Below are 24,855 nucleotides of genomic sequence, written 5' to 3'. Positions count from 1 at the left end.
CATATGTTCCCTCACACCTTTACCAGTACATAACCTTCATTTATAAACCAATCAAATCCCTAGCAATGCTTTAAAAATCTTGAAATCATATGACTTGAATATATGAAGTCTTGTTAGCTACTTTTCACCTGATACCTAGGTGGTACCAACTTACCATATTGTACTGCAGTTTTGAATTCTGTTGGAACAGAATTGTACCAATGGGACTGTTTAAAAGCTTAAGCAACCACGTACTCTGCATTTAAGTCAGCTCGTTCCATAAATTTGTACATTTATTGATATTATGTTTCATTTCCACCCTATTTAGGATGGTAGTGATTTGACAAGCTTCTCCAATACTGGGGAAATGACATTAGAATATGACAAACCCTCTGTATTGCTCTACCTTCACTACAACAGAGAAGAGTCAGAGCTAAACTTATAATGATGTACAAGATTTATTAATGATCACATTGATATCCCTGAAGATTTCTTATATTATACCTATGTGTTATAATCTTGTAACGTGTGATTTCAGTAAATAATAAATAAATCCCCACCCCCCACCAGGGAATGACAACCTTGACTTAATCATGGCATGCCCACCTTTTGTTCATTAGCAGTACATTGGACTGAGCCGTGGTGAAACCAACCCAATCGGACAGTGGACAGCAATTCATCTCAGCAGATCTATCTATCTCATACCTAACAGACGTACAACTTGCAGACGTGTGCCCTTAACATTAGCGCCTCTAAAGAATATTGTGCTGCACAAAATTAATTTGCTCGTAGTTTGGGTGCTTAATCTTGCGCAAATTGGCACGTGATAAGCCTACATGCGGTGCATACACATTTCGACATCGGATACCTCGCCGGATACTTAAACCCTAGACATTTTTGTTGATTCTTCCTAAGCCCGAGCCAACCCTTTTTCTGAGAATCCAGGGTTAGTGCGTAGTCTTTTCCTGTGCATATTATAATATATTTGCTTTCTACAGATCAATTCAGTAACTGTTAACTTACCAGTAAAAAAAAATGGCTGCAGAGCGTATGAAGAAGGTAGCAGGTCTCCTGAATTGCCCGGTGTGTTACGAAGTGTACAAGAAGCCCAAATATCTTCCTTGTCATCACTCTTACTGTGAAGGATGTACGGAGAAACTACAAACTGGTTCTAACATAGTTTGCCCAGAATGTAGGGAAACGAGTGCAGTGCCTGCAAGAGGTGTGAAGGAATTACCAAACAATTTCTTCATTAATCGTCTACTAGATGAAGTTGATTTGAAGCGTAAAGTTGAGGGAGAAGATGAAGCAAAATGCGACGTGTGTTGATGAAGGGAAAGCAGTAGCTTTGTGTCTTGACTGCATCATGTTTCTCTGTGAGTATTGTCATGAGTTCCACAAAAAGACTAAAGAGAATCGAAACCACAACATTGCTGAACTGGTGGAATTGCATTCAAAGAAGAAACAAGTTGATGTCCGACCCAAAGTGAAGTCCATGTTGTGCCCTGACCATGATCTGGAGATGAATTTCTTCTGTGAGACATGTGACCAGCTTGTGTGTCACTACTGTATTACCGTTGAGCACACTGGACATGTGCATAATTCTGTGAAAGTGATGGCCAGCAAACACAGGAAGGAAATGGAGAAGATGATCGAACCAGTTGAGGAAATGATCACCAAATTGTCTACCTCATGTGAGAAGGTGGTAGCTGCTGAGAAGAAGATTACATTACTGACCACCGAAGTTGATCAACAGATTGACTTGTATTATGATGAACTACACCAACGACTAGAACAACAAAGAGAAGAGCTGAAGAACAAGTTACAAGAGCTGTCAACAAAGAAGAAAAAAGGAATCTCATTACAGTTGGAACAAATAGATCTTGCAGAAGCACAATTGCTAAGTGTGAAGGAGCTAAATGATGCAGTGAAGAATGGTTCAGACCAGGAAGCATTGTTCGTGAAGAAACAAGTAGGAGATGATGTGAAGAGATTAACTAATTCATATAGCAAGTTGGAGACTGAACCGGTTGAGTTGCCTACAATGAAGTTTGCTCCTGCAAAGAAGTACAAAGAGTCATTTCCACAGTTTGCCCAATTGTTTGATGATGTTGCCATACCAGATAATTGTGAAGTCACCGGTATTCCTGCACAACCAGTTGTGGCTGGTAACAAAATTGATTTTACCATCATCACTAAGAACTGTGATAATGAATGTTGTTCCAAGGGAGGTAGTAACATTATTGTACAGGCACAATCAAGCAGGGGAGGAGATGTTGTTCCAGTAGAAGGGAAGGATAACAATGATGGGAGCTACTCTGCATCTTTTGTAACCAAACAAGTTGGAGAAGTGAAGTTGTCAATTACCATTGAAGGGAATCATATTAAAGGAAGCCCCTACACTTTTTTGGTGTACCATAATTACAAAACTGTGAACAAGCCCAGTAAGATTGTGAATGATGGTGGCAAGATGGGTAGTCCATGGGGTATTGCATGTGGTAAGGATGGAGTATGGGCAGTGACTGACTATGCCTACCACTGTGTTTACATATTTGACAGTCAAGATAAGTTGATCAGAAAACTTGGGGAATGTGGAACTGGCGGTGGTCAATTTCGAAACCCACGGGGAGTATCATTTGATGCCAACAATCACTTGTATGTGGCTGATTACAGTAACAACAGGGTACAGAAGTTTGCTGTTAATGGTACGTACTTGCTGCAGTTTGGACACTATGGAACTGGCAATGGTCAACTGAGTACTCCACAAGGTGTTGTAGTCCACAATGATAAAGTGTTTGTTGTTGAATACAGTAATCATCGTGTCTCGGTGTTCCACTTCAATGGTCAGTTCAGTCACATTATTGGGTCAGGACAGTTGGGTTACCCCTGGGATGTAGCAGTCACTACTAATAACCAGTTACTTGTTGCTGATTATAACAACAATTGCATTGTTAGGTTTACACTTGATGGTACATATGTGGACCAGTTTGGTAATGGTCACTTGAGCCACCCTGCTGCACTTACCACTGATATGTGTGGCCTTATCCTTGTTGGTGAATGTGGTAATCATCGTGTATCAGTCTTTGACAAAGATGGAGTGTTCTTACACAGCTTTGGGTCCAGTGGTTCTGCTGAAGTTCAATTTTCCAACCCACGTGGAATAGCTGTTAGTCCTAACAATGAAATATATGTTGCTGACTATAGCAACGGAAGAGTTCAAATATTTTAATCTTAATTTTATTATACCTTTTTTGTGATGTTAATAAAAACGTTTATGCAATGTTGGCATAATATTAGGTACTCTTCATTTTAGTAATTAGTATAATTGCACTTGTATTTAATTTGTATCATAATTTACATCTACTTGTATATTGGCATGTCATGGAATTAGCTGTGTTTATTACAAACCTACTAGTACAAGGTGTACACATTTTTGGAGGCCATACCTACAAAGGGGTAAAACTATGGACCTGGGTATGGCTACAGCAGGACTATGCTAAAGTACCCTTACTAGAGATGTCCTGATTTCAGGGGTTAAGTAAGTAAAGACACATTAACTGCAGGACTGCAAACTGTGACAAGGGTCATGATTATCAGGTCCAGCAAGTCCAGATGTATTTTCATTCTATATACTTTTGGTTTTTAAGCCACCTCATTAATATGGCCAAAATGGTTGTGGTGTGATCCAATACTGAACAGCATGCACACACATACTTTGTATGTAACCTTCTAAGTGTTATGTATTAGCTAGCTATAATTGACTTATACTGTAATGATGTATGACATCATGTGTAGTTGTATGGTTGCCTCTATATATATTGTGTGTTGTACTTACTATTTATCATTCTGCTATTTATTGTGTTAACTAACTGGCTATTGGTAATAACTGCGAGTAACACAGCAACTAGCTTCACACTACATGGTGTCAGAAGTGGGATGGCAAGCAACATATCGCTAAAGCCCCCAGCAGCATTCAACTTCCGAAAACCAGATGAATGGCCACAGTGGTTGAGAAGATTTGAACAGTTCCGACTTGCATCTGGTTTGTCAGAAGAAAAGAGTGAAGCTAAGCAAATCAGCACTCTACTCTACTGTTTGGGTGAAGAAGCAGAGAGCGTATTAGCCTCTACCCACATCACATCAGAAGAGAGACAAAAGTATGAAACTGTTGTAGCTAAACTTAATGGTTACTTCAAGATTCGCAAAAATGTCATCTTTGAGAGAGCTAGATTTAACCGCAGGAACCAATTACCAGAAGAATCCGCAGAAGAGTACATCACCATACTCTACAGCTTGGTAGAAAACTGTGAATATGGAGATTTGACTTCCCAAATGATCAGAGATCGCCTAGTTGTGGGGATCCGTAACACTGCACTCTCTGAACGTCTGCAGATGGATTCTACCTTGACCCTAGACAAAGCTATGCAGATGGTATGCCAAAGAGAAGCTGTACAACAGCAGCAAGTATTCCTAAATCAAACCACCAAACCACAATCATCAGTTGACCATGTGAAAGGCAGGAAATTTAAATCCCTTCCAGCTAAAGATGCTACATTGAACAGAGACAAACAAACTCAAAAACACAAATGTATCTGCTGTGGAAACAATCCTCATCCTCGCAGTACTTGCCCAGCTAGAGACTCAGTTTGCCACAAGTGCAAGAAGAAGGGCCACTACAGTAGCCAATGTCTGTCAAAACCTGTTCATGAAATGACTTCAGACAGTCAAGAGCCAGATGAAGACCTAGATGTGATCTATCTTGATGCCATAGAGTCTAGGAAAGGCTCCACCTGGAATGTTGCAATTGATATCAATGGTCAACCTGTGATGTTTAAATTAGACACTGGAGCAGAAGTCACAGCTGTTACCCAAGAGACAATGACCAGACTTGGAAATGTTGTGCTTAAACCAGCCACCAAGTCTCTGTGTGGGCCAGATAGGAAGCCACTAAAAGTCCTGGGTAAGTTGACTGTAACTTTGTCCTCCACACACCACAAATGTGATCAGGAAGTTTATGTCTTACAGCAGCTAAAACACAACTTGTTGGGCTTACCTGCTATTCAACAACTTCATTTACTAGCTCAGGTTAATCAAATTAACCAAACTCAAACTGACATTGTCCAAAAATTTCCAAACCTTTTCACAGGGCTAGGATCTTTTACAAAACAGTTTGAAATCACACTCAAGCCTGATGCTAAGCCATTTGCCCTTCACACTCCCAGAAAAGTTCCACTCCCACTTCGTCAAAAAGTGAAAGATGAACTAGACCGTATGCAGTCAATTGGGGTGATATCAAAAGTTGACACACCCACACAATGGTGTGCGGGCATGGTAGTTGTGCCGAAAAAAGACAAAACTGTGAGAATTTGTGTAGACTTAAAACCTCTAAACACAAGTGTTCTAAGAGAGATTCACCCTCTTCCAAAAGTGGATGACACACTTGCCCAACTTTCTGGAGCTAAATTTTTCACTAAATTGGATGCCAACAGTGGGTTCTGGCAAATTCCCCTAGCAGAGAAATCTCGCCACCTCACTACATTTGTTTCCCCATTTGGCCGTTTTTGCTTTAACAAAATGCCCTTTGGCATATCAAGTGCCCCTGAACACTTTCAGAAACGCATGAATGAGGTAATTGATGGCCTTCCTGGAGTGTTATGCTTGATGGACGATGTTCTTGTGTATGGCAGTAACCGACATGAGCATGACACCCATCTTGATGCCGTTCTCACCAGAATCCAAAATGCTGGCATAACCCTCAACAAAGACAAATGTGAATTTGCTAAGAATTCTATAACATTCCTTGGTCATGTCATCAATTCAGACGGAGTATCCCCTGATCCAAAGAAAACCTCAGCTATCAGCAGTATGAAACAGCCAGCAAATGTGTCTGAGCTACGACGTTTTCTTGGCATGGTGAATCAACTTGGTAAATTTTCACCAAACATTGCAGAGCTTTCACAACCTCTAAGAGAACTGCTTAGTACCAAAACTGTTTGGGCTTGGGGTCCTAGTCAAACAGACGCCTTTAACAAGTTAAAACATGAGCTTACCTCCACCCCAGTCCTGGCCTGGTATGATCCTACTGCTGAAACAAAACTCACAGCAGATGCATCAGCCTATGGCCTAGGTGCCGTTCTCATGCAGAAAACTAACCAACAGTGGAAACCTGTGGCTTATGCTTCAAGATCTATGACTGAAACAGAAACTAGATATGCCCAAATAGAGAAAGAAGCTTTGGCCACAACATGGGCTTGTGAAAGATTTTCTGATTACATCTTAGGAATGAAAATTCATATTGAAACTGACCACAAACCACTTGTTCCTCTCCTTGGTTCAAAGTTTTTAGACAGTTTGCCACCAAGAATTCTCCGTTTCCGTCTCCGCTTAATGCAATTTGATTATACAATTTCACATGTGCCAGGCAAGTTACTTTACACTGCCGACACTCTCTCTCGCTCACCACAACAATTTTCAGAATCTGATCAACAACTTGCAGAGCTTACTGAAAGTCAAATGACCAGTACCACTTTTCAATTCCCAACTACGAAAGACAGTTTAGACAAGTATTGAAGAGCTCAAAGAGAAGACCCAATTTGCTCAAAACTCATCACATTCTGCCAAACAACTTGGCCAGAAAAACATGTTATTACTGGAGAGCTTAGCAAGTACTGGAATGTTAGAAATGAACTGACTGTTTGTGATTCTTTACTCCTTTACAGAGCTCGTATTGTTGTACCTGCAAAGCTTCAACATGACACCCTATGTAAAATCCATTGTGGTCACCAAGGTATCGAGAGATGCCGTCTTCGAGTAACAACCTCAGTGTGGTGGCCAGGAGTATCTTCACAAATGGAACAATTCATCAAACAATGCCCCACTTGTGTGAAAGTTACACCTCCTGCCAGAGAACCAATGCTCAGCTCAGAATTGCCAAATATCCTTGGCAGAAAGTGGCTACAGACCTCTTTGAACTGAATAAACAATCATATTTGTTAGTAGTAGATTACTACTCACGTTATCCAGAAGTCATCAAACTAAATTCCACCACTTCTGCAAGCATTGTAAGTGCCATGAAGACAATTTTCTCCCGACATGGAATACCTCAGACAGTTATAAGTGATAATGGACCTCAATATGACTCTTCAGAGATGAAACAATTCTCCTCAACTTATGGATTCAAACATGTTACATCCAGTCCTTATTACCCGCAAGGGAATGGTCTTGCTGAGCGCATGGTTAAGACTGTGAAAAGTCTTCTAAGGCAGACTTCCGATATGGCTTTGACCCTCCTTAGTTACCGAGCTACACCACTTCCATGGTGCCTCTTGAGTCCTGCTGAACTCCTGATGGGGCGACGGTTGAGAACAGATGTACCACAAGTTGCAAACCAACTAGTTCCTAACTGGCCACATCTACAAGGCTTTGCAGAGAAGGACAGGCAGTATAAGGAACAGCAGAAAGAGCAATATGATCGCCGCCATAGAGTAAGATCTGCAGCACAGCTTCCAGCAGACACAGATGTATGGGTAAACTCCCAAGGTAAACAAGTGCCAGGTACAATCACTTCAAACTCTACCATACCAAGATCATACATTGTCGACACACCATCCGGCAAAGTTAGAAGGAACCGATCTCATATTACAGAATGACTTACTGACGAAACAACTACAATTAATACACACCAAACAAGTGATCCTGACAGACGAATCACTAGATCTCAAACTGGCACACAGATTAGACCACCTGAAAGACTTAACTATTCTTAAGACTTAAGAAAGGGAGATGTGGTGTGATCCAATACTGAACAACATGCACACACATACTTTGTATGTAACCTTCTAAGTGTTATGTATTAGCTAGCTATAATTGACTTATACTGTAATGATGTATGACATCATGTGTAGTTGTATGGTTGCCTCTATATATATTGCGTGTTGTACTTACTATTTATCATTCTGCTATTTATTGTGTTAACTAACTGGCTATTGGTAATAACTGCGAGTAACACAGCAACTAGCTTCACACTACAATGGTAACACTAAAGAGGCCAGCTAAGTAGGCAGTCAAGGTATCACTGCAAAAGTTAACTACCAAAAGCCATACTTAGCAATATATTTTATGCTTTTTCTAGCCATTACACTTCAAGAAATGCTGGAATAATTATTTTGTACCTTTCACTGTGATAAACCCTACTATAATTTATTATAGTCATAGTGTGCTGATGTCAATTGCAAATTAGTGGCTTAATAAATTGCAACTAGCTGGCCAGTTGTTGGCTATACTGATTTCTTCAAAACAAAACAGCAACTTTGTGAAGTGGGCAACATGTACACACAGGCAAAGCCTATGGCAGCTGTATGAAACACAGTGTACAACTATTGCTGCCCAACACCAGCACTGGGATGCCTGTGCACCACTCAGGAACCTGCAGGCAAATCCTTGTGAAGGAGGACTGTCTGGGTGTCACAATAAAGAGAGGCTGGTCATGGAACCTGAAGTTCCGCAGTGATGTTAAGCAGAACAACTACAGTGGGACATTTGCTTCCTCAGTAAACACCAGGTACCCATTGATGTTACAACTGGGTGGGCTGCTTCCCCAGTTAACCAGATCCCCATTATATAGACCGGATTTGGCAAAAATCAGGCTTCCACACACATCCAGATTTATGAACTTAAAAGGACCATAACTCAATGTAGGAGTAAGCTATCAGTTTCAAATTTGGACCTGTTATTGCAAAATGCAATAATATAGCATTGTTGTCATACTGAGTTGTCATATTCAAATTAAAGAATTGGATGTGTGCGGAAGCCTGGTTATGTCAAATCTGGTCACACACACAGCTGGATACACTGGAGAAACTCCAACAACAAATTGGCATAACCAGGCATTGAATGTGTCTTTTGATTACCAGGCTAATGCTCTTGTTGACATAGGCCATGGACACCAGCATCAATGACTAAAATAAACTTTTTATAGATATTGCTATAGCTAAAGGTACATAAAAATAAAATTTAACCTCTTAAGTACTTGTTTACTTATACTATAGTTAATATTCTTTTGTGGAACGAAGTAATAATCACTTAGGGTCAAATATAAGCATGTCGAGTAATGTATACATATGTAGTTACACTGATGTTTCATTGAAAGCTACACATCCAGCAATGCCTTACAGAAACAGAAAATTTATGATATATCAAAAATTATAAATATTCAACATAGTATAAAGGGTACAAGAATGATTTACAGGGTACGCCTAACTTGAATCATCACTATAAATGTGATAGACACTTAAATCTTTTTTCCAGTTCACTTTCTTCAATGAAACTTTCATAGGATTTACACTGTTCATTCTTTTGTTATATCTCTGTTGTCTAGATGTTGCAGCTTCAATTGCTTTCATCCTCTCCAGTTGTTTCAACCTTGCTATTCTTCTTAATTCTTTATCTTGAGCTGAAGACATCTTAATAGGTACTTCATCTTCTAACTCATGATCTACCTGATCACTACTATTGTCTACCACACCTTTACACTGTTCTGATTCATAATCCACTGTAGTGGTGGTGGTGGTGATGATAAGTCACGTTGGTTGTCATCACAAGAATTCTGCACATGATCTAGTTTTTGTGTCTTAGAATGTGGTAATTCAGAAACTGACTTTTCAACAACTAAATTGTTTCTCATGCAGTCTTCTACGTGTACTACACGATGAAGTGTCTTAACTGGTTCTGTAATGGTGTGACTTTTATATGCACATCTGATTCAGTAGAACAATGTTTTCTTTTCTTTTCTTTTCATTTCTATTTTCTTTTCCATACAAAGTATGTAGTATCCTACAGGTATTGTATAGACATATACATGCATGAAGTGTAAGCTAGTAGGGATCAGTACAGTAAAGTCTGCTTAAACAAGTGATCATCACCTGAAGGAAATTCCTATTTCTTTCACACATTTTATAACTTTTCTATACACTGCATCAATGGTGCCATCCTTAAATATGAAGAACAATACGTGAAGGTCACCTGTAATCAATCTACCGATATGCTTCAACTGTTGAAGGTGTGATATAAAATTACAGACAATTCTCCATATATTCTGACATGATAGAGAACACATGAAGCCAATGACAGACAATCTGTAAATCAACTGCTCTGTATCGTAAGCAGATAGGAAACGGGATGCAACAAAGGACAAAAGTTAGTCCTTTGTGCCCACATTGATGGCATCATATAATGTACCGATACAGATACCAGTATTAGTATCGATTGTCATGGGACTGGTGATTTTAGCAGTTGGATGTTATGCCTACAGAAAACACAAGTAGGCAGCTATTATCTTCACTGTATGTATTGTAATGGGCTGAGGCACTGTACGAGTGCAGTCTTGAAAAGTGAAGTCATTGCATAGTCCTGAGACTTCTAGGCTGGTTGTGAGCAGAAGTCTCCTTAACTGCAGTTCCACATTCATATATTAAACCACATCACACATACATCACTAGGTGTTGTCTCAAGATGTACCTTGTGCTATATTAGTCTGCCAACCTCACTCTCATTGTCATGTTTTACTTTCTCTAAAGCTGAGCTTTAGTTACTGTACTTGTGCCGCACTATTACTGCAGGTATTATTTGAATTGTATTTTTGAGTTTAAAAAATAGTACCATACCCATACCGCAGCACAAATTGACCTGCATGTATGTACAGTCATATTGTAGACAGTTATCATACAGTACAATAGTACTGCATATTAGGGATCATGAAGGTTTGGAGTTTTCTGGCCAAAAATATCACCCTACAACCAGCCTCACAATACCTTCATGGTGCCTTGGCAGTGTTGGTTAGGTATAACCAAACCCAAAAGCACCTTCAGTATGACATGAAACATTTCCAAAAAGTTGCTACTAAATTTTTAAAAATTATTATTTAGTGTAATTTTCTACTGACCGTGACTAATTCCTTCAGACAAGTAATAATAAGTGTAACTCAGTAATGCTAAGGCTGGATATTTTCACCGTTCGACATCGCTTTGTCCGGAGACATGCTTTTTGACATACCGCAATACGTACAATGCACGTGCCATGTACTTACCTTTTTCCCAAGGTGTCGATTCACGGTAATACAATGGCTTCCCTTCGTTTGTAAACAGTAATTGTCCATACTTTCCATAGTGACTGCAGAGGCACTTCTACTGTTTGTAATGTTGCTGAACATAGCTGAGAGTGAGGCCACTTCCAATTATAAGTCAGTAATTGATAATTGAGGTGCATGAATCATCTGTATTTTTTTCATGGTGACTGGGTTGATTGGAGAAGGGCTTCTCCTTCATTTGTAATGCTGCATAGTGGGCTGAGCATAGTTGAAAGCAAAGCATAATGGCCACTCACTTTCGAGTCAATAATTTATAACTGGGACATGTCCAGATGATAACAATAACTGTGGTGCTCTTCCTTCTTTTGATGCAGCATGGACAGTTCACCAGTCATAATAATGTTACTAGAAAGTAAACAAACAAGTACAAGGAAAATTAGGAATTTTAAATTTGATTAGAGATCATAGAAACAAAAGTAGGGAAACAAGGGAAGTCACCTACACCTGCAGATATGCTAGTGGACATTTAATCCCTATACCCATGACTGAATTAGGAATTAAATGTCCACTAGTATATCTGCAGGTGTAGGCAACCTCCCTTGTTTCCTTACTTTTTTTCTATGATCCCTAATCAAACTTAAATTTTCCCAATTTTTCCTTATACTTGTGTTAATTCATGCAGTGATTTACTTGGATAATATATGCTGTAAAAGTCATTCTGTTGTTAATACAATAATTATCATCTATATCATGGTTACTTTTTAACACAGCAGGAGTCTATATAGGTGTGAAGCATCATCCAGTAGATGGTGGTATGTCATTCATCAACCCTATAACAGTGATGTATACGACAACAGGAGAATATACTGTTGTAAGAATCCTGTAGTTATCTGAATAACTCCATTGTATTTTTGGAGCTACACACATGCATGCTTAATTGGATTTTTAGGTATGCAGATTCTTATGCTTCGAACATTTTAATATTGATATATTTAACACATGAAAATGTTGCATACATATGCATTTATCGTATTACCTGTTGACTCCCTCAACTTGGATTATAATACCTGCTAGCAAAAGCATCTCCCTTGGGGTCTCTTAGTGGATTATAGAGACTTCAAGAATTAACATTATACATACAATTATTACAACATTCTGAACCGCATTAAAACAAAATTCAGTATTGTTTTTCAGTTGCAGCTATTCTCTCTTCTTTCACCTTCATATAAGTCGAGACATTGTCTATTTTTTGTTTATGTAACACAGAAAGCTTTCTCTCCTTACAATATGCACCTAGGGAAAAAAATGAATTGATACTACACTAAAAAAATTTATCCTACAATTGTTTGTTACAAAACTCTTAGACTCTATTTAGGCTGTTTTGGGTGGGTAATAAATCTCATATACTCCACCTTGTTTTCTAATATACTCCACGCCTTTAGGCACAATATAACATATGCTCAAAATCTAGGTTTGTCCAATCGCTATGCGTTGTTCATGTGTAGTGATTTACCGAGTGAGATTATTTTGTCATGTGAGGACACATAGTTGCCATGGCGCTAGTATTATCTCAAGAAAACCACCCGTTTTTGCTGAGCCTACAGCAGAAACAGCCGTGGACGAGGTAAGTAATCTAAGTGTAGAGTCTAAAGCAGTTATACGGGCACAATGTGGAGTCTATGAAATTTATAAACCCTCATGCCCATAGTAGCGCCCTCGCTTTGCTCATGCGCTACAGCCAGGGCCTTCGGGTTTATAAATTTCATAGACTCCACATTGTGCCATTATATATATATGCTGTATAAAAGGGAAGGATGGTGCTAGACATGTTGGTCTATAAATGTGCAAATTAACATGTTTCTGTCTACATATATGTGAATACAGGGAAGTGTGCCTGCAAGTAATCCATGTCAGTGAGGTTACTCATCATACCTCTCTGCTAAGTGTAATTGACATACAATTGGTATCTTTATTATGAAGTCCTTTTGTCTCACATTCACAAGAAGTATGTGTATTGTAGTGTTTGTTTCTTAGCTAGGAAAGCCACACAAAGCGTTGAAAGAAGGATTCTGGGAATTGTAATTTATTTGTATATTAGAATACTTTATATTGATACTGTGAAGTATTAAACTTTACTTTGAGATCACAAAATGTTTAATGATGTGTGACCAACCTCTTCTGTACAATAATCACCTGACATATGAAGCTAATGATGTGCTCCTACAAACCAACACCTTTGTGCAACCAGAGAAAATCTACAATTAGGCCTGAGTCAAATATGCTCAAAATTTTGTCCAAAATGCTTTCAGGAATTTCCCAAAATTTTTACCTAATATGCTCACCAGTGTTCCCATTATGCTTACATTATGTTCCTAGGTTAGCAACATTATCTTGGAACATTTTAATCAGTGAATGCTCTAATAAAGTATTTCACTACAAAGTGACTGTTCTGTTATAGAGTATCACTACAATGCATTTGAGTGCTCTATTGCAGTTTCTACTGACTGCTCTATAAGGTACTGTAGTATTGATGTATTTTCACGAAATTAAGCTCCATAGTTTGAAATATCCACCTAATATGCTAGCATTAGCACTCCAGCCTACTATGCTGTGGCATATTATACGCAGGCCTATCTACAATGCATGCATTCTGTACATTGTTTAAAACTTGTAGCATTGTTCTTGTTTGAGTTATGGTTGTCTAAAGGGCACCAGTTAGTCACAACAATAGTACACAGTATATATAACAAATAATCGAAATTACGTACCTTGACTTTTGTACCATTCATTGCATTTCTTTAAAGTACTGTTATCATTATTAGTGATCCTTCTCCACTACAAATAAACGCACATAATAAATCTACTCACATACAAAGATACACTGAGTTCAGCACAATGATCCATTACTACTGTGTTGGTATAACTGTTAATTAAGTGGTCTGTCTTGTTATGGCCCAAAACCATAATAGGTAAGAATTTACATGTGACAGAGAATGTATTACTGTATTGTTTAAATGGTATACCAACATATGGTCATAATATTTAAAGTCAATAGGACAGTATGAGACTCAAGATTTATAGTGTTATCATTGTACGTGTATAACTAACTGACTGTACTTACTGAGGTACTATCCTCAATCCAATCAAAACAAACAAGATGGTTTACTTCATCAGCTTGACACATCCAAAGACAAGAAGAATTATCAAAACAAATGCTGAAAGGACTTGCTTCAAGTGTCACAGAAAAATTAGTTGTTAGTATTCCATCTGATCGGATCTCGTATACAGTAACATTTGGATCACTAAAATAATAGCATTTAACACTGTAATACTGATATGCTGAAAGACTACCTACTGCAAAAGAACACAAAAACTATGAGTTGTGAGTTTAGTAAACAGCGAAATATTGTACTACCATTCATCTGATAAGGTGTACATGTATAAATCTACAGTTGCTATCTCAACCAGTAGGTAGGGAAGTACTAATACTATCATAGATACTTGACAAAAAGAGATCACAAACATCACCATGATTCAGTTTTTTTGTGTGTGAGTTGTAACATACTCAACCTTCGCACAAAGTTGTTAGGGTACAGCATTAGTAGCAGCTGTGGGATCAGCAGTCTGGAACTTGTACTGGTACCTGTTCAAAGTTGGCCTACATTCCTTTACTCTTATAGTCTATTCCTCATTGTTAGTTAGAAAGTACAATACAATTACATAGCAACACTCTCATAACACTCCCCAGTGGTGCAGTTGGTTAGCGCGTCGTACTTATAGACAGTATCAGACATGCGAAGGTCGGGAGTTCGAGCCTCCCCTGGTGAAGTGATTTTTTTATTGTTTTTGTTGTTGCCTCATTTTATCAAGACTTTAACAGTCACACTTTTTTATTCAAGCCTTCCAATGGGATGTAATTTATTCATTGCTTTTTGCACAAGCTTTGTTTGTAAATTCCCATCATACAGGTACATTATTTTAATACTAAATATTTAGAGCATGGATAATGTGCACTGCATAGTAAAATTTGTAAATAAAGAGATACATGCATGCTAGTTCCAGTTGATTACATGAACAAAGTGGCTTTAGGCATATGATATAAATCATGTGAAAATCAACTACTGTATGACAGGAAATTTTGACGAAAGACAAATTTGATGAAACCATTACATTTGTCAAATTTTAATTCATCAAACGTCAATAAGCACCTCAAATTTCAGTGTTTATATTTCTTACTTTTCATCAATTTTAATTCGTCAAAGCTGTGAATTTGACAAATTTTCCTTTCGTTAATATTTCCAGTTGTACAGAAACTTGAACAAAAAACCAGCAGGGGTGACAAATCATTTCCTTGACTGCCATGGCACAGAATACAACAACAAGGTGTGTATATATGTACACTACAAATTACTTTGGAACTGAGATGTGAACATGCCCAACATCAGCAACAAGGTATAATACATACATGTACCTTTCTATGGTAACAGCAATGAAAGGCTTTGTACAGAGAGCAGCAACACATGACACAGGATTTGGCTTCTGTATGAGAAATAAAAACATTGACATACGAACACTGAAAATAGTTAAAGCACTGCAGCGAGTGACACAGTGCAAGAGGTAAGTATATAGACGAAATCATTGTGTAGTTCATTCTCTTCTGCGCCAGAAGGAAGAGGTCAAATAATAGAACTAATAAAGACTTGTTTATTTGATCACTATTAATAATAGGGCTAAAAGAAGTTTTTAGGAATACATGTAGCTGGCTAGCTGGCAAGCTGGTGGTTGCAGTGAATACACAAATGGGATTTCTGTGGTAATGTTTTAATATTGACTCTTTTCTTAACCATAAGGAATGCTTTGTTGCCATGTAATGCACACCTTGAAGGAAATGAAATACGTTGCGTGATCCAACAAGCCAGCACACCACACCAGTGAGTTATTGCCAGGAACAATACCAGTATGTACCAAATTGGGAAATAATACCAAGGAGTTCAGTACTCCTCATATCAAATCTAAGCCCTACCTAGGCATTTCTGACCTCAAGTTAATTTCTTCATTACATTTTGTTTGCGTGTATATTACAACATACAAATTATAATTATCTACTTGTCTTACCACATCAATGGTTCTTGGTGATGAGCAGAATTCTGTATGTAGTAATCTCCCATGTTCAAAATCCCAAGTCTTTACAGTGCCATCCTAAGTAAGAAATTTATAATCACTCTCATAGTTGATAACATAGCCTAACAGCAAATCCAACTTGTAGTGGTACCTCAGTTAAAAGGCACCTGAATAGTTCATATCACTGAAGTTGTACATACAGCTGTAGCAAACAATACAGTGGAACTTCTTTTGGACACAATAGAAATAACCTCCACAATAACGACAAAGATTTTAATTGTTTTCAAACAGGTCTGGCCCCATACATAATTTCTAGGGATGACAGGTCCCAATGTCTGCAATATAAAGATCTAAAAGATCCATTGTACTATTACAGAAGATACTCTTATAGAATGTTCAGCTACTACTGTACTCCAATACAGATATGAACTTGTCTGACATTCATCTAAAAAGTGTAACTATTAGTGATCATATTCTGTGCATTGAACACTATTATTATATTTGAGGTACATAATCTTATGACTACATGATTACTTGTATAACAAATGTGTCACTCACTCCAGATCCTGATATGAGTACATGTTCATAATGGATACATTGTAGTAAACAGCTGATGAAGCTGTAGGTGTGAGAAAACATATAACAGTTGCACATATGTACCATATAGCTTTCACAGTGAAGGTGATTAAACTTTTGCAGTAGAGCAAAATATGGCAGTACCTGCTGTGAGTGTCAAGTCGCTTACGTAGACAAGGTGTTTGGTGTGTGTGAGGGTTAGCTGTACATCATGTTACTATTGTAACAGTAGAGATTTATCTTCCTCTACACTGGTGACAGACAAAATAAAGTATGTGAACGTGGTGAATCAGGTAAGAGTTAATAGATGAAGACAGTACAAGTAGCCCATTCCCAGCGGGTAAACAGAGGTCTTGTTGAAATACTCAAACAGTGCTCTTTAACTTTCATTATAATCCATTAATGCTTAGCTACACAGGTAGCATTCATGGGAATACTTTAACGGTTTAAGACGAAATCAAAAAAAATTTTTTTTTGTCTATTGAAACCCTCTATACATGAAACTTCATGAGGACAGTTTTTGCAATTTTCTGCCCCTCACAATGAGTGTGAAAGTTACTGTAATGTCACATGAAAGTTGTGCAATACACAAACTCACTCAGTGTGTCCAAGACAATATGCTTTAATGTTATAAGCATTAGGAAAATGACTGATCCTGATTTTCTCATCACGATCAGCTGTAATAACATATTTCTGATCCATGGTGATCACCTAATAGTAACAACACACACATGTGATATACGTAGGTCAAATTCATGCATTCCTTCCACTCACTATTGATCACACATACATATATATGACGTGGTTGGGCATCAAAGGAAACAGGACTTGGTTCTTGATTCTCATTGGTCACCTGATAATAATACTAATCAATTTTTCATGTCTCTGCTGAGCAGGGGCGGAAAAATTGGAGGAGTGGGGAGGCAACTGTCCCCCTACTTTGAACAGTGGAGGGGAAATCCCCCCCCCCCCCCCCCCCCCTCACTTTTTCCAATGCCTAGAAGCAACTATTGTACTTTTTACCCAACTCACTTAGTAGAATTTGTGCTAAAGGTTATGCAAGAATGAAATACTACATGAACCAGTATAGGGAGTGCAGATTGAAATTTCTAATAGAGCAGTCATCTAACTACTCTAATAGGACATTCAATAGAAAAGTCCTGCTATGCAATTTACACAATCTGTCTCCATTGAGTGCCTCAAATGCCTGAAAATGCTCTCAGAATTTTAAAATTCTCCTGTGGGGGGCATACCTTCAGACTCCCCATAGTATTGGAATGCTTCTGTACACTAAGATACTGTACAGTTGATTTTAAAAGCTTCCTATCTGACAGCCACACTCCCCACCTTGGAGTACTGTACTCCACCCCTGCTGTTGAGCATAGAATAATGGAACCCACTATCTCCCAGGAGCAAGGAACTACTTAAATTTGAGCCAGTCAAAGTGACAACATCATTGTTGACAAAGCTAGGAACCAGCAAGTTTACTGGATCAAATGATCTTTCATCAGTGAGTTGCTGATTGTATTGCTGTTCCCCTGACACAAACTTATTAGTCTCTAAAGACTCACTAGCTTGGAAAAGCAATGCAAAAAGGATGGAATACTGATAAGGATGGAACAAATAAATTACCATTTATTACACGACCTTCAGGATCCTATTACAATGGAAGGTTACACAATCAGATTTTGTCGTATCGTTCAGGCTATTACAAATAAAGGGATAAATGAGTGGCAAGAGGTGGTGGCAGAGTAAAGAGTAAAATGTGTTAAATCATAACTAGAACCAGATATGTAACCAAAAATGAATGATCTTTTCTTTCACACTTTAACACAAATACACAATACATATATACAGTACTACATGAGCACACCTTGTTCCACAGCACTGGAAACTTGATGTATCCCAAATCTTTAACACTTTACTGTTAGAGAAAGTAGCAAATAATTTTCTTGACTGACTACATTTTATACACACAACATGGTCGTTCCCACATTCCAGAATTTTCATCTCATCATTACTACAATGGTAGAAACATGTGTTTCAATAGTCACGTGTTATGAAATGATATTGAACTATTGTTGCAACATAGTACAAAATAGTAAGAAGAAAATATCCTGACCGCCTGGCAGACTCCTGTAAGCATTTGAACATTAATCGGATGGCTGCAGGTTCAAGGCTGCCCAGGTCCAGTCATGGATTTTTTCTTCTTTCTCCTACTTTTCAAACATATTTAGTGCAGTTAATATAAACATCTTAGGCCTTTATAAGGCCTTCTGGTATACAGGCTCTGCCTTTACCAAGTACTTTAATCATAATAGACGGTACGGTATTGTCAACTTGATATTGCGGTATGACTAAATTATTTGCATACTTTAGTTTGATGCTATTTTAGACCTACAGTACTAGATTTAGACACAGAAATAACCCTAAAAATTTCAGTTAACGACAGAATTGTGTTGAAAGTCAACTGCAATATATTTACTGCAGTACATTCATTTGTGCTGTAAGTAGACTTCTTCATACAGGATATGTTATTTTAGCTACTAAAAGATTTGTGTTTTCGAATTCACGGTATTTGCAGTAGTTAAAAAATTGGACGGTATCACAAACAGATACCACCGTTTAACTAAAATATTGTCATATTGCTCAGCACTGTTATACTATACAAAATACATCTATAAATCCCAGAAAGAAAGTGGCTCCCAGTTAGAACTTTTCTAATGCATTTTATTACAAAAGTGAAAAGGTTAGGATTGATAGTATTAAAATGACCATACAACATTGAAAAATTTATCCATGGTTGGTACATACAGCATTAAACCATGTTCAGAGAAAGACTGTTCAATTAGAGTAGTTCGATGTTATATTACTATAAAGTGTATTCTCTATTAGAGTAGTTTGACCATCAACATGTGTTAGCCTATATGGACACCAGAGAAAACTTTGCTATGGATAACAGATGCCTGTTGTGCATAAATTCACATATACATGTTAGTGAACGCATGCATCAACTATGGACTGAAGGGTGCTGGTGGTGGTCCCAATATTAGTAAATTACATTTACCAAAAATGATAAACCTCTAAACAGTAGTGTAAGGGGTTTGTTTCTCTTCTGTTGAATTTTTATCTAAATCTACATTGGATAGTGTAGATGTCATTTAGTTGGGTTTAAGGTTGACGCTGAATGCTCCATAACAGCAACAGCAATCTATGTCACAACTATGCTTGATAATTTTCAATAGAGGGGAGTTGTTCTGATAACACAAGTACAGAATGTTGGATAGTACTACCAGGTGATATGTGACAAGCATGTGACACACACATGTTCTTAAAATTGGCCGCAAGATGATTATCGCCTGGTAGCATCATTGTGCAATCATTTAAGTTGTATACAAGACACCAATCAGTAGGGACCTGCCCGCCAATTATGCTCATTATTTTACCTATTATGTTATGCTGCACTGCTCAAATTTTGCCTATTATGTTCAAATTATGCTCAATATTTATACCTCAGTTCCCATAGTAAATTTGCACTGTATGGGAAAAAAATTAAGTTGCTGAAACACAGCTTTTGAAATGCATGCCACAGAAAAGATTGATATACTCTAATAGAACAGTCAGCTACCTGATTATTCTCTGACTGTTCTATTAGAGTATATTGATCTTTTTCTGTGATAAGTATTTTGATAAGCAGAATTTATGGTAATGCACAAATGTTCTGCCTATTATGCTAACATTATACTCAATACTTTCAGGCACCTATTATCCTCATTATTATGCCAGGCGGATCCCGCATCCTTTTCCCCTTTGTACCATAGGTCTAAGGTCAAGCAGCTTAGAACTTGGGAGCCACTGAAATCATGGGCAGTGATAGGAACACCATAATGACATACCAAGTAATCATGTGACTGCTCTATTAGAGTATTTAGATACATAGCTGCTATCATGCAGCCTTATGCTGATACATCTGCCAAGTAGTCACCAGTAACACGATTACCAACTGGTCAATCATACTTCAGACTCAATGGACATTAGGATATCCTACAATACAAACTTCTATCTTGGCCTAACCACTAACATTCATTTAGCTGTTTTAAACACTCATACTCAAAATCTATTCATCTGTTAAACTAATCTTACCAGGTGCATGCATAGCTGGTACAAACATAACCACACTTTCTATACAAGGGAGGGAGGGAGAGTAGCACTGACAATGAAATAATGCAACAGATAATGTCACAATTGAACACAGGCAGGTAGTTACACCCCACTACACTAGAAGCCTGCCAATACAGCTAAATGTTTCACTAAGGGATTCACAGCTCTATTAAAATCTATTTCAAAATCTTGTCTCATGACTTACAAATACAAAATATCATAGATAACAGTAGCTGTAATAAATTTGATTTGATGCGATCATTATGACATTTACAGGGTACAGGTGTATTGAGGTGAATCCTCGATAGGCACACATACACTTTAGTTGAGTTTTTCTCTAACTTGGATATTTCGCTCATTTTATATTGAGTACTACAAAGCACTCTTGAAGGTACAAACACTCCATTTGTACAACTCATAACCCTAGAGTCTCTTTTGAAAAGTCACCACAAAGGCTTCTGACATTGAACCAACCTTTTTATTCACTGTGCACTCATGGCAAAACTGTTGCTTTAGTTATAGCCCTGTGTATCAAACCTCCACACCAGTTTTTTAAACAACAACTGCATATGTTCCCTCGCACCTTTACCAGTACATAACCTTCATTTATAAACCAACCAAATCCCTAGAAATGCTTTAAAAATCTTGAAAACACATGACTTGAATATATGAAGTCTTGTAAGCTATGTTTCACCTAATACCTAGGTGGTACCAACTTACCATACTGTACTGCAGTTTTGAATTCTGTTGGAACAGAATTGTACCAATGGGACTGTTTAAAAGCTTAAGCAACCACGTACTCTGCATTTAAGCCAGCTCGTTCCATAAATTTGTACATTTATTGATGCTACGTTTCATTCCCACCCTATTTAGGATGGTAGTGATTTGACAAGCTTCTCCAATACTGGGGAATTGACATTAGAATATCACAAACTCTCTGTATTGCTCTACCTTCACTACAACAGAGAAGAGTCAGAGCTAAACTCATAATGATGTACAAGATTATTAATGGTCACATTGATATCTCTAAAGATTTCTTATATTATATAATCTTGTGTGACTTCTGCACAGCAAAACAAATAAAATAATAAATAAATCCCACCCCCAACAGGGGATGACAACCTTGCTTAATCATATATAGCATGCCCACCTTTTGTTCATTAGTAGTACATTGGACTGAGCCGTGGTGAAAGCAACCCAATCGGACAGTACACAGCAATTCATCTCAGCAGATCTATCTCATACCTAACAGACGTACAACTTGCAGACGTGTGACCTTAATATTAGCGCCTCTAAAGAATATTGTACTGCACAAAATTAATTTGCTCGTGCTTGGGTGCTTAATCTTGCGCAAATTGGCACCGCCGCAGTACCATGGGACAATGCATCTAGCCTAACGTACTGTGCAGTACAGATCAGCAATCATATATTGAAAGATCTGGCACATCACGTGATGAGCCTACACGTGGTGCATACACATTTCGACATCGGATACCTCGCCGGATACTTAAATCCTAGACATTTTTGTTGATTCTTCCTAAGCCCGAGCCAAGCCTTTTTCTGATAATCCAGGGTTAGTGCGTAGTCTTTTCCTGTGCATATTATTTGCTTTCTACAGATCAATTCAGTAACTGTTAACTTAGCCAAGAAAAAAAAATGGCTGCAGAGCGTATGAAGAAGGTAGCAGGTCTCCTGAATTGCCCGGTTTGTTACGAAGTGTATAAGAAGCCCAAATACCTTCCTTGTCATCACTCTTACTGTGAAGGATGTACGGAGAAACTACAAACTGGTTCTAACATTGTTTGTCCAGAATGTTGGGAAACGAGTGCAGTGCCTGCAAGAGGTGTGAAGGAATTACCAAACAATTTCTTCATTAATCGTCTACTAGATGAAGTTGATTTGAAGCGTAAAGTTGAGGGAGAAGATGAAGCAAAATGCGACATGTGTGTTGATGAAGGGAAAGCGGTGGCTTTGTGTCTCGACTGCATAATGTTTCTCTGTGAGTATTGCCATGAGTTCCACAAAAAGACTAAAGAGAATCGAAACCACAACATTACTGAGCTGGTGGAATTGCATTCAAGGAAGAAACAAGTTGACATCCGACCCAAAGTGAAGTCCATGTTTTGCCCTGACCATGATCTAGAGATGAAGTTCTTCTGTGAGACATGTGACCAGCTTGTGTGTCACTACTGTATCACCATTGAGCACACTGGACATGTGCATAATTCTGTGAAAGTAATGGCCAGCAAACACAGGGAGGAAATGGAGAAGATGATTGAACCAGTTGAGGAAATGATCACCAAATTATCTACCTCACGTGAGAAGGTGGTAGCTGCTGAGAAGAAGATTACATTACTGACCACTGAAGTTGATCAACAGATCGACTTGTATTATGATGAGCTACACCAACGACTAGAACAACAAAGAGAAGAGCTGAAGAACAAGTTACGAGAGCTGTCAACAAAGAAGAAAAAAGGAATCTCATTACAGTTAGAACAAATAGATCTTGCAGAAGCACAATTGCTAAGTGTGAAGGAGCTAAATGATGCAGTGAAGAATGGTTCAGACCAGGAAGCATTGTTCGTGAAGAAACAAGTAGGAGATGATGTAAAGAGACTAACTAATTCATGCAGCAAGTTGGAGACTAAGCCAGTTGAGTTGCCTACAATGGAGTTTGTTCCTACAAAGAAGTACAAAGAGTCATTTCCACAGTTTGGCCAATTGTTTGATGAGGTTGCCATACCAGACAATTGTGAAGTCACTGGTGTTCCTGCACAACCAGTTGTGGCTGGTAGCAAAATTGATTTTACCATCATCACTAAGAATCACAACAATGAATGTTGTTCCAATGGAGGTAGACACATTCTTGGACAGGCACAATCAAGCAGGGGAGGAGATGTTGTTCCAGTAGAAGTGGAGGATAACAATGATGGAAGCTACTCTGCATCTCTTTCAACCAAACAAGTTGGAGAAGTAAAGTTGTCAATTACCATTGAAGGGGATCATATTAAAGGAAGTCCCTACACTTTTTTGGTGTACCAAGATTACAACAAGCCCAGGAAGATAGTGGATGATGATGGCAATATGGGTTATCTGTGGGGTATTGCATTTGGTAAGGATGGAGTATGGGCAGTGACTGACTGTGCCTACCACTGTGTTTACATATTTGGCAGTCAAGACAAGTTGATCAGAGAACTTGGACAAAATGGATCTGGCAATGGTCAATTTCTAAACCCACGGGGACTATCATTTGATGCCAACAATCACTTGTATGTGGCTGAGGACAGTAACAACAGGGTACAGAAGTTTGATGTTAATGGTACATACTTGCTGCAGTTTGGACACTCTGGAACTGGCAATGGACAACTGAGTACTCCACAAGGTGTTGTAGTCCACAATGATAAAGTGTTTGTTGCTGAATACAGTAATCGTCGTGTCTCGGTGTTCCACTTCAATGGTCAGTTCAGTCACATTATTGGGTCAGGACAGTTGAGTTACCCCCATGATGTAGCAGTCACTACTAATAACCAGTTACTTGTTGCTGATAATAACCGTGGTATTGTTAGGTTTACACTTGATGGTACATATGTGGACCAGTTTGGTAATGGTCACTTGAGCTGCCCTATTGGACTTACCACTGATATGTGTGGCTTTATCCTTGTTAGTGAAGGTGATAATCATCATGTATCAGTCTTTGACAAAGATGGAGTGTTCTTACACAGCTTTGGGTCCAATGGTTCTGCTGAAGGTCAATTTTCTAAACCACACGGAATAGCTGTTAGTCCTAACAATGAAATATATGTTGCTGAATATAGCAACAAAAGAGTTCAAATATTTTAATCATTTTTATTATACTTTTTTGTTATGTTAATAAAAGCGTTGGAATCTGAAGTTCCACATGATGTTAAGCAGGAGAATTACAGTTGGACATTTAC

The 24,855-nt window shown here is 38.2% G+C and overlaps 4 protein-coding genes and 1 non-coding gene across 12 annotated transcripts in view; 3 read left to right on the top strand and 2 right to left on the bottom strand.

Annotated features, from left to right (window-relative positions):
* The window catches only part of LOC136261916 (tRNA (guanine-N(7)-)-methyltransferase non-catalytic subunit WDR4-like), a 69,696-nt gene extending 68,964 nt beyond the window's left edge, over nucleotides 1-732 (bottom strand). The window contains exon 1 of the mRNA XM_066056011.1: nucleotides 586-732. Within this exon, the coding sequence (XP_065912083.1) occupies nucleotides 586-659 (74 nt within the window). The 5' untranslated portion in view covers nucleotides 660-732. The remainder of the gene's footprint in view (nucleotides 1-585) is intronic.
* Nucleotides 733-1,345: 613 nt separating this feature from the next.
* Nucleotides 1,346-3,208, top strand: LOC136261065 (tripartite motif-containing protein 2-like). Its single transcript, XM_066055032.1, has one exon. It carries the CDS (start codon nucleotides 1,346-1,348, stop codon nucleotides 3,206-3,208), a length of 1,863 nt encoding a protein of 620 aa, XP_065911104.1.
* Nucleotides 3,209-9,048: 5,840 nt separating this feature from the next.
* Nucleotides 9,049-22,335, bottom strand: LOC136261250 (tRNA (guanine-N(7)-)-methyltransferase non-catalytic subunit wdr4-like). 8 transcript variants are annotated; one of them, XR_010703818.1, is made up of 12 exons: nucleotides 22,071-22,335; nucleotides 18,633-18,779; nucleotides 17,358-17,470; nucleotides 16,742-16,802; nucleotides 16,178-16,261; nucleotides 15,534-15,601; nucleotides 14,184-14,364; nucleotides 13,831-13,897; nucleotides 11,821-12,355; nucleotides 11,359-11,467; nucleotides 11,063-11,308; nucleotides 9,049-9,810 (listed from the first exon to the last, which is right to left on the bottom strand). XR_010703818.1 is itself a non-coding variant. In XM_066055222.1 (10 exons), exons 3-9 carry the CDS (start codon nucleotides 17,459-17,461, stop codon nucleotides 11,858-11,860), a joined length of 600 nt encoding a protein of 199 aa, XP_065911294.1. In that variant the 5' UTR covers nucleotides 17,462-17,470; nucleotides 18,633-18,779; nucleotides 22,071-22,335; the 3' UTR covers nucleotides 9,049-9,810; nucleotides 11,821-11,857. The 8 variants fall into 8 exon arrangements, 3 of the variants coding, with proteins under 3 accessions (XP_065911294.1, XP_065911292.1, XP_065911293.1); XR_010703817.1 differs by having other exon boundaries at nucleotides 9,049-11,308; XR_010703820.1 differs by lacking the exon at nucleotides 11,063-11,308.
* Nucleotides 14,804-14,890, top strand: Trnai-uau (transfer RNA isoleucine (anticodon UAU)). The gene is given in 2 exon segments: nucleotides 14,804-14,841; nucleotides 14,855-14,890. It is a non-coding gene; the product is annotated as a tRNA-Ile (tRNA).
* Nucleotides 22,283-24,772, top strand: LOC136261249 (tripartite motif-containing protein 2-like). The gene is made up of 2 exons (XM_066055219.1): nucleotides 22,283-22,493; nucleotides 22,539-24,772. Exon 2 carries the CDS (start codon nucleotides 22,577-22,579, stop codon nucleotides 24,758-24,760), a length of 2,184 nt encoding a protein of 727 aa, XP_065911291.1. The 5' UTR covers nucleotides 22,283-22,493; nucleotides 22,539-22,576; the 3' UTR covers nucleotides 24,761-24,772.
* The last annotated feature ends 83 nt before the right edge of the window (nucleotides 24,773-24,855 follow it).

Source organism: Dysidea avara, chromosome 7 (genome assembly GCF_963678975.1).
Source record: "Dysidea avara chromosome 7, odDysAvar1.4, whole genome shotgun sequence".
In the NCBI taxonomy this organism is placed as follows: Eukaryota; Metazoa; Porifera; class Demospongiae; order Dictyoceratida; family Dysideidae; genus Dysidea; species Dysidea avara.
The sequence above is the reverse complement of the archived record's forward strand: the minus strand, read 5'-3'. Positions and strand labels throughout refer to the sequence as shown.

What these genes read in the sequence shown, in the direction of transcription:
- LOC136261065 (XM_066055032.1), top strand. Translation starts at nt 1,346, where the DNA reads ATGTTTCTCTGTGAGTATTGTCATGAGTTCCACAAAAAGACTAAAGAG.
- LOC136261250 (XM_066055220.1), bottom strand. Translation starts at nt 17,461, where the DNA reads ATGGATCAGAAATATGTTATTACAGCTGATCGTGATGAGAAAATCAGG. An exon ending in ATTGCTGTTACCATAGAAAG is followed by an intron (nt 14,365 to 15,533) that starts GTACATGTATGT and finishes CTATTATTTTAG; the next exon opens with TGATCCAAATGTTACTGTAT. An exon ending in TGAATGGTACAAAAGTCAAG is followed by an intron (nt 12,356 to 13,830) that starts GTACGTAATTTC and finishes TTTTTTCCCTAG; the next exon opens with GTGCATATTGTAAGGAGAGA.
- LOC136261249 (XM_066055219.1), top strand. Translation starts at nt 22,577, where the DNA reads ATGGCTGCAGAGCGTATGAAGAAGGTAGCAGGTCTCCTGAATTGCCCG.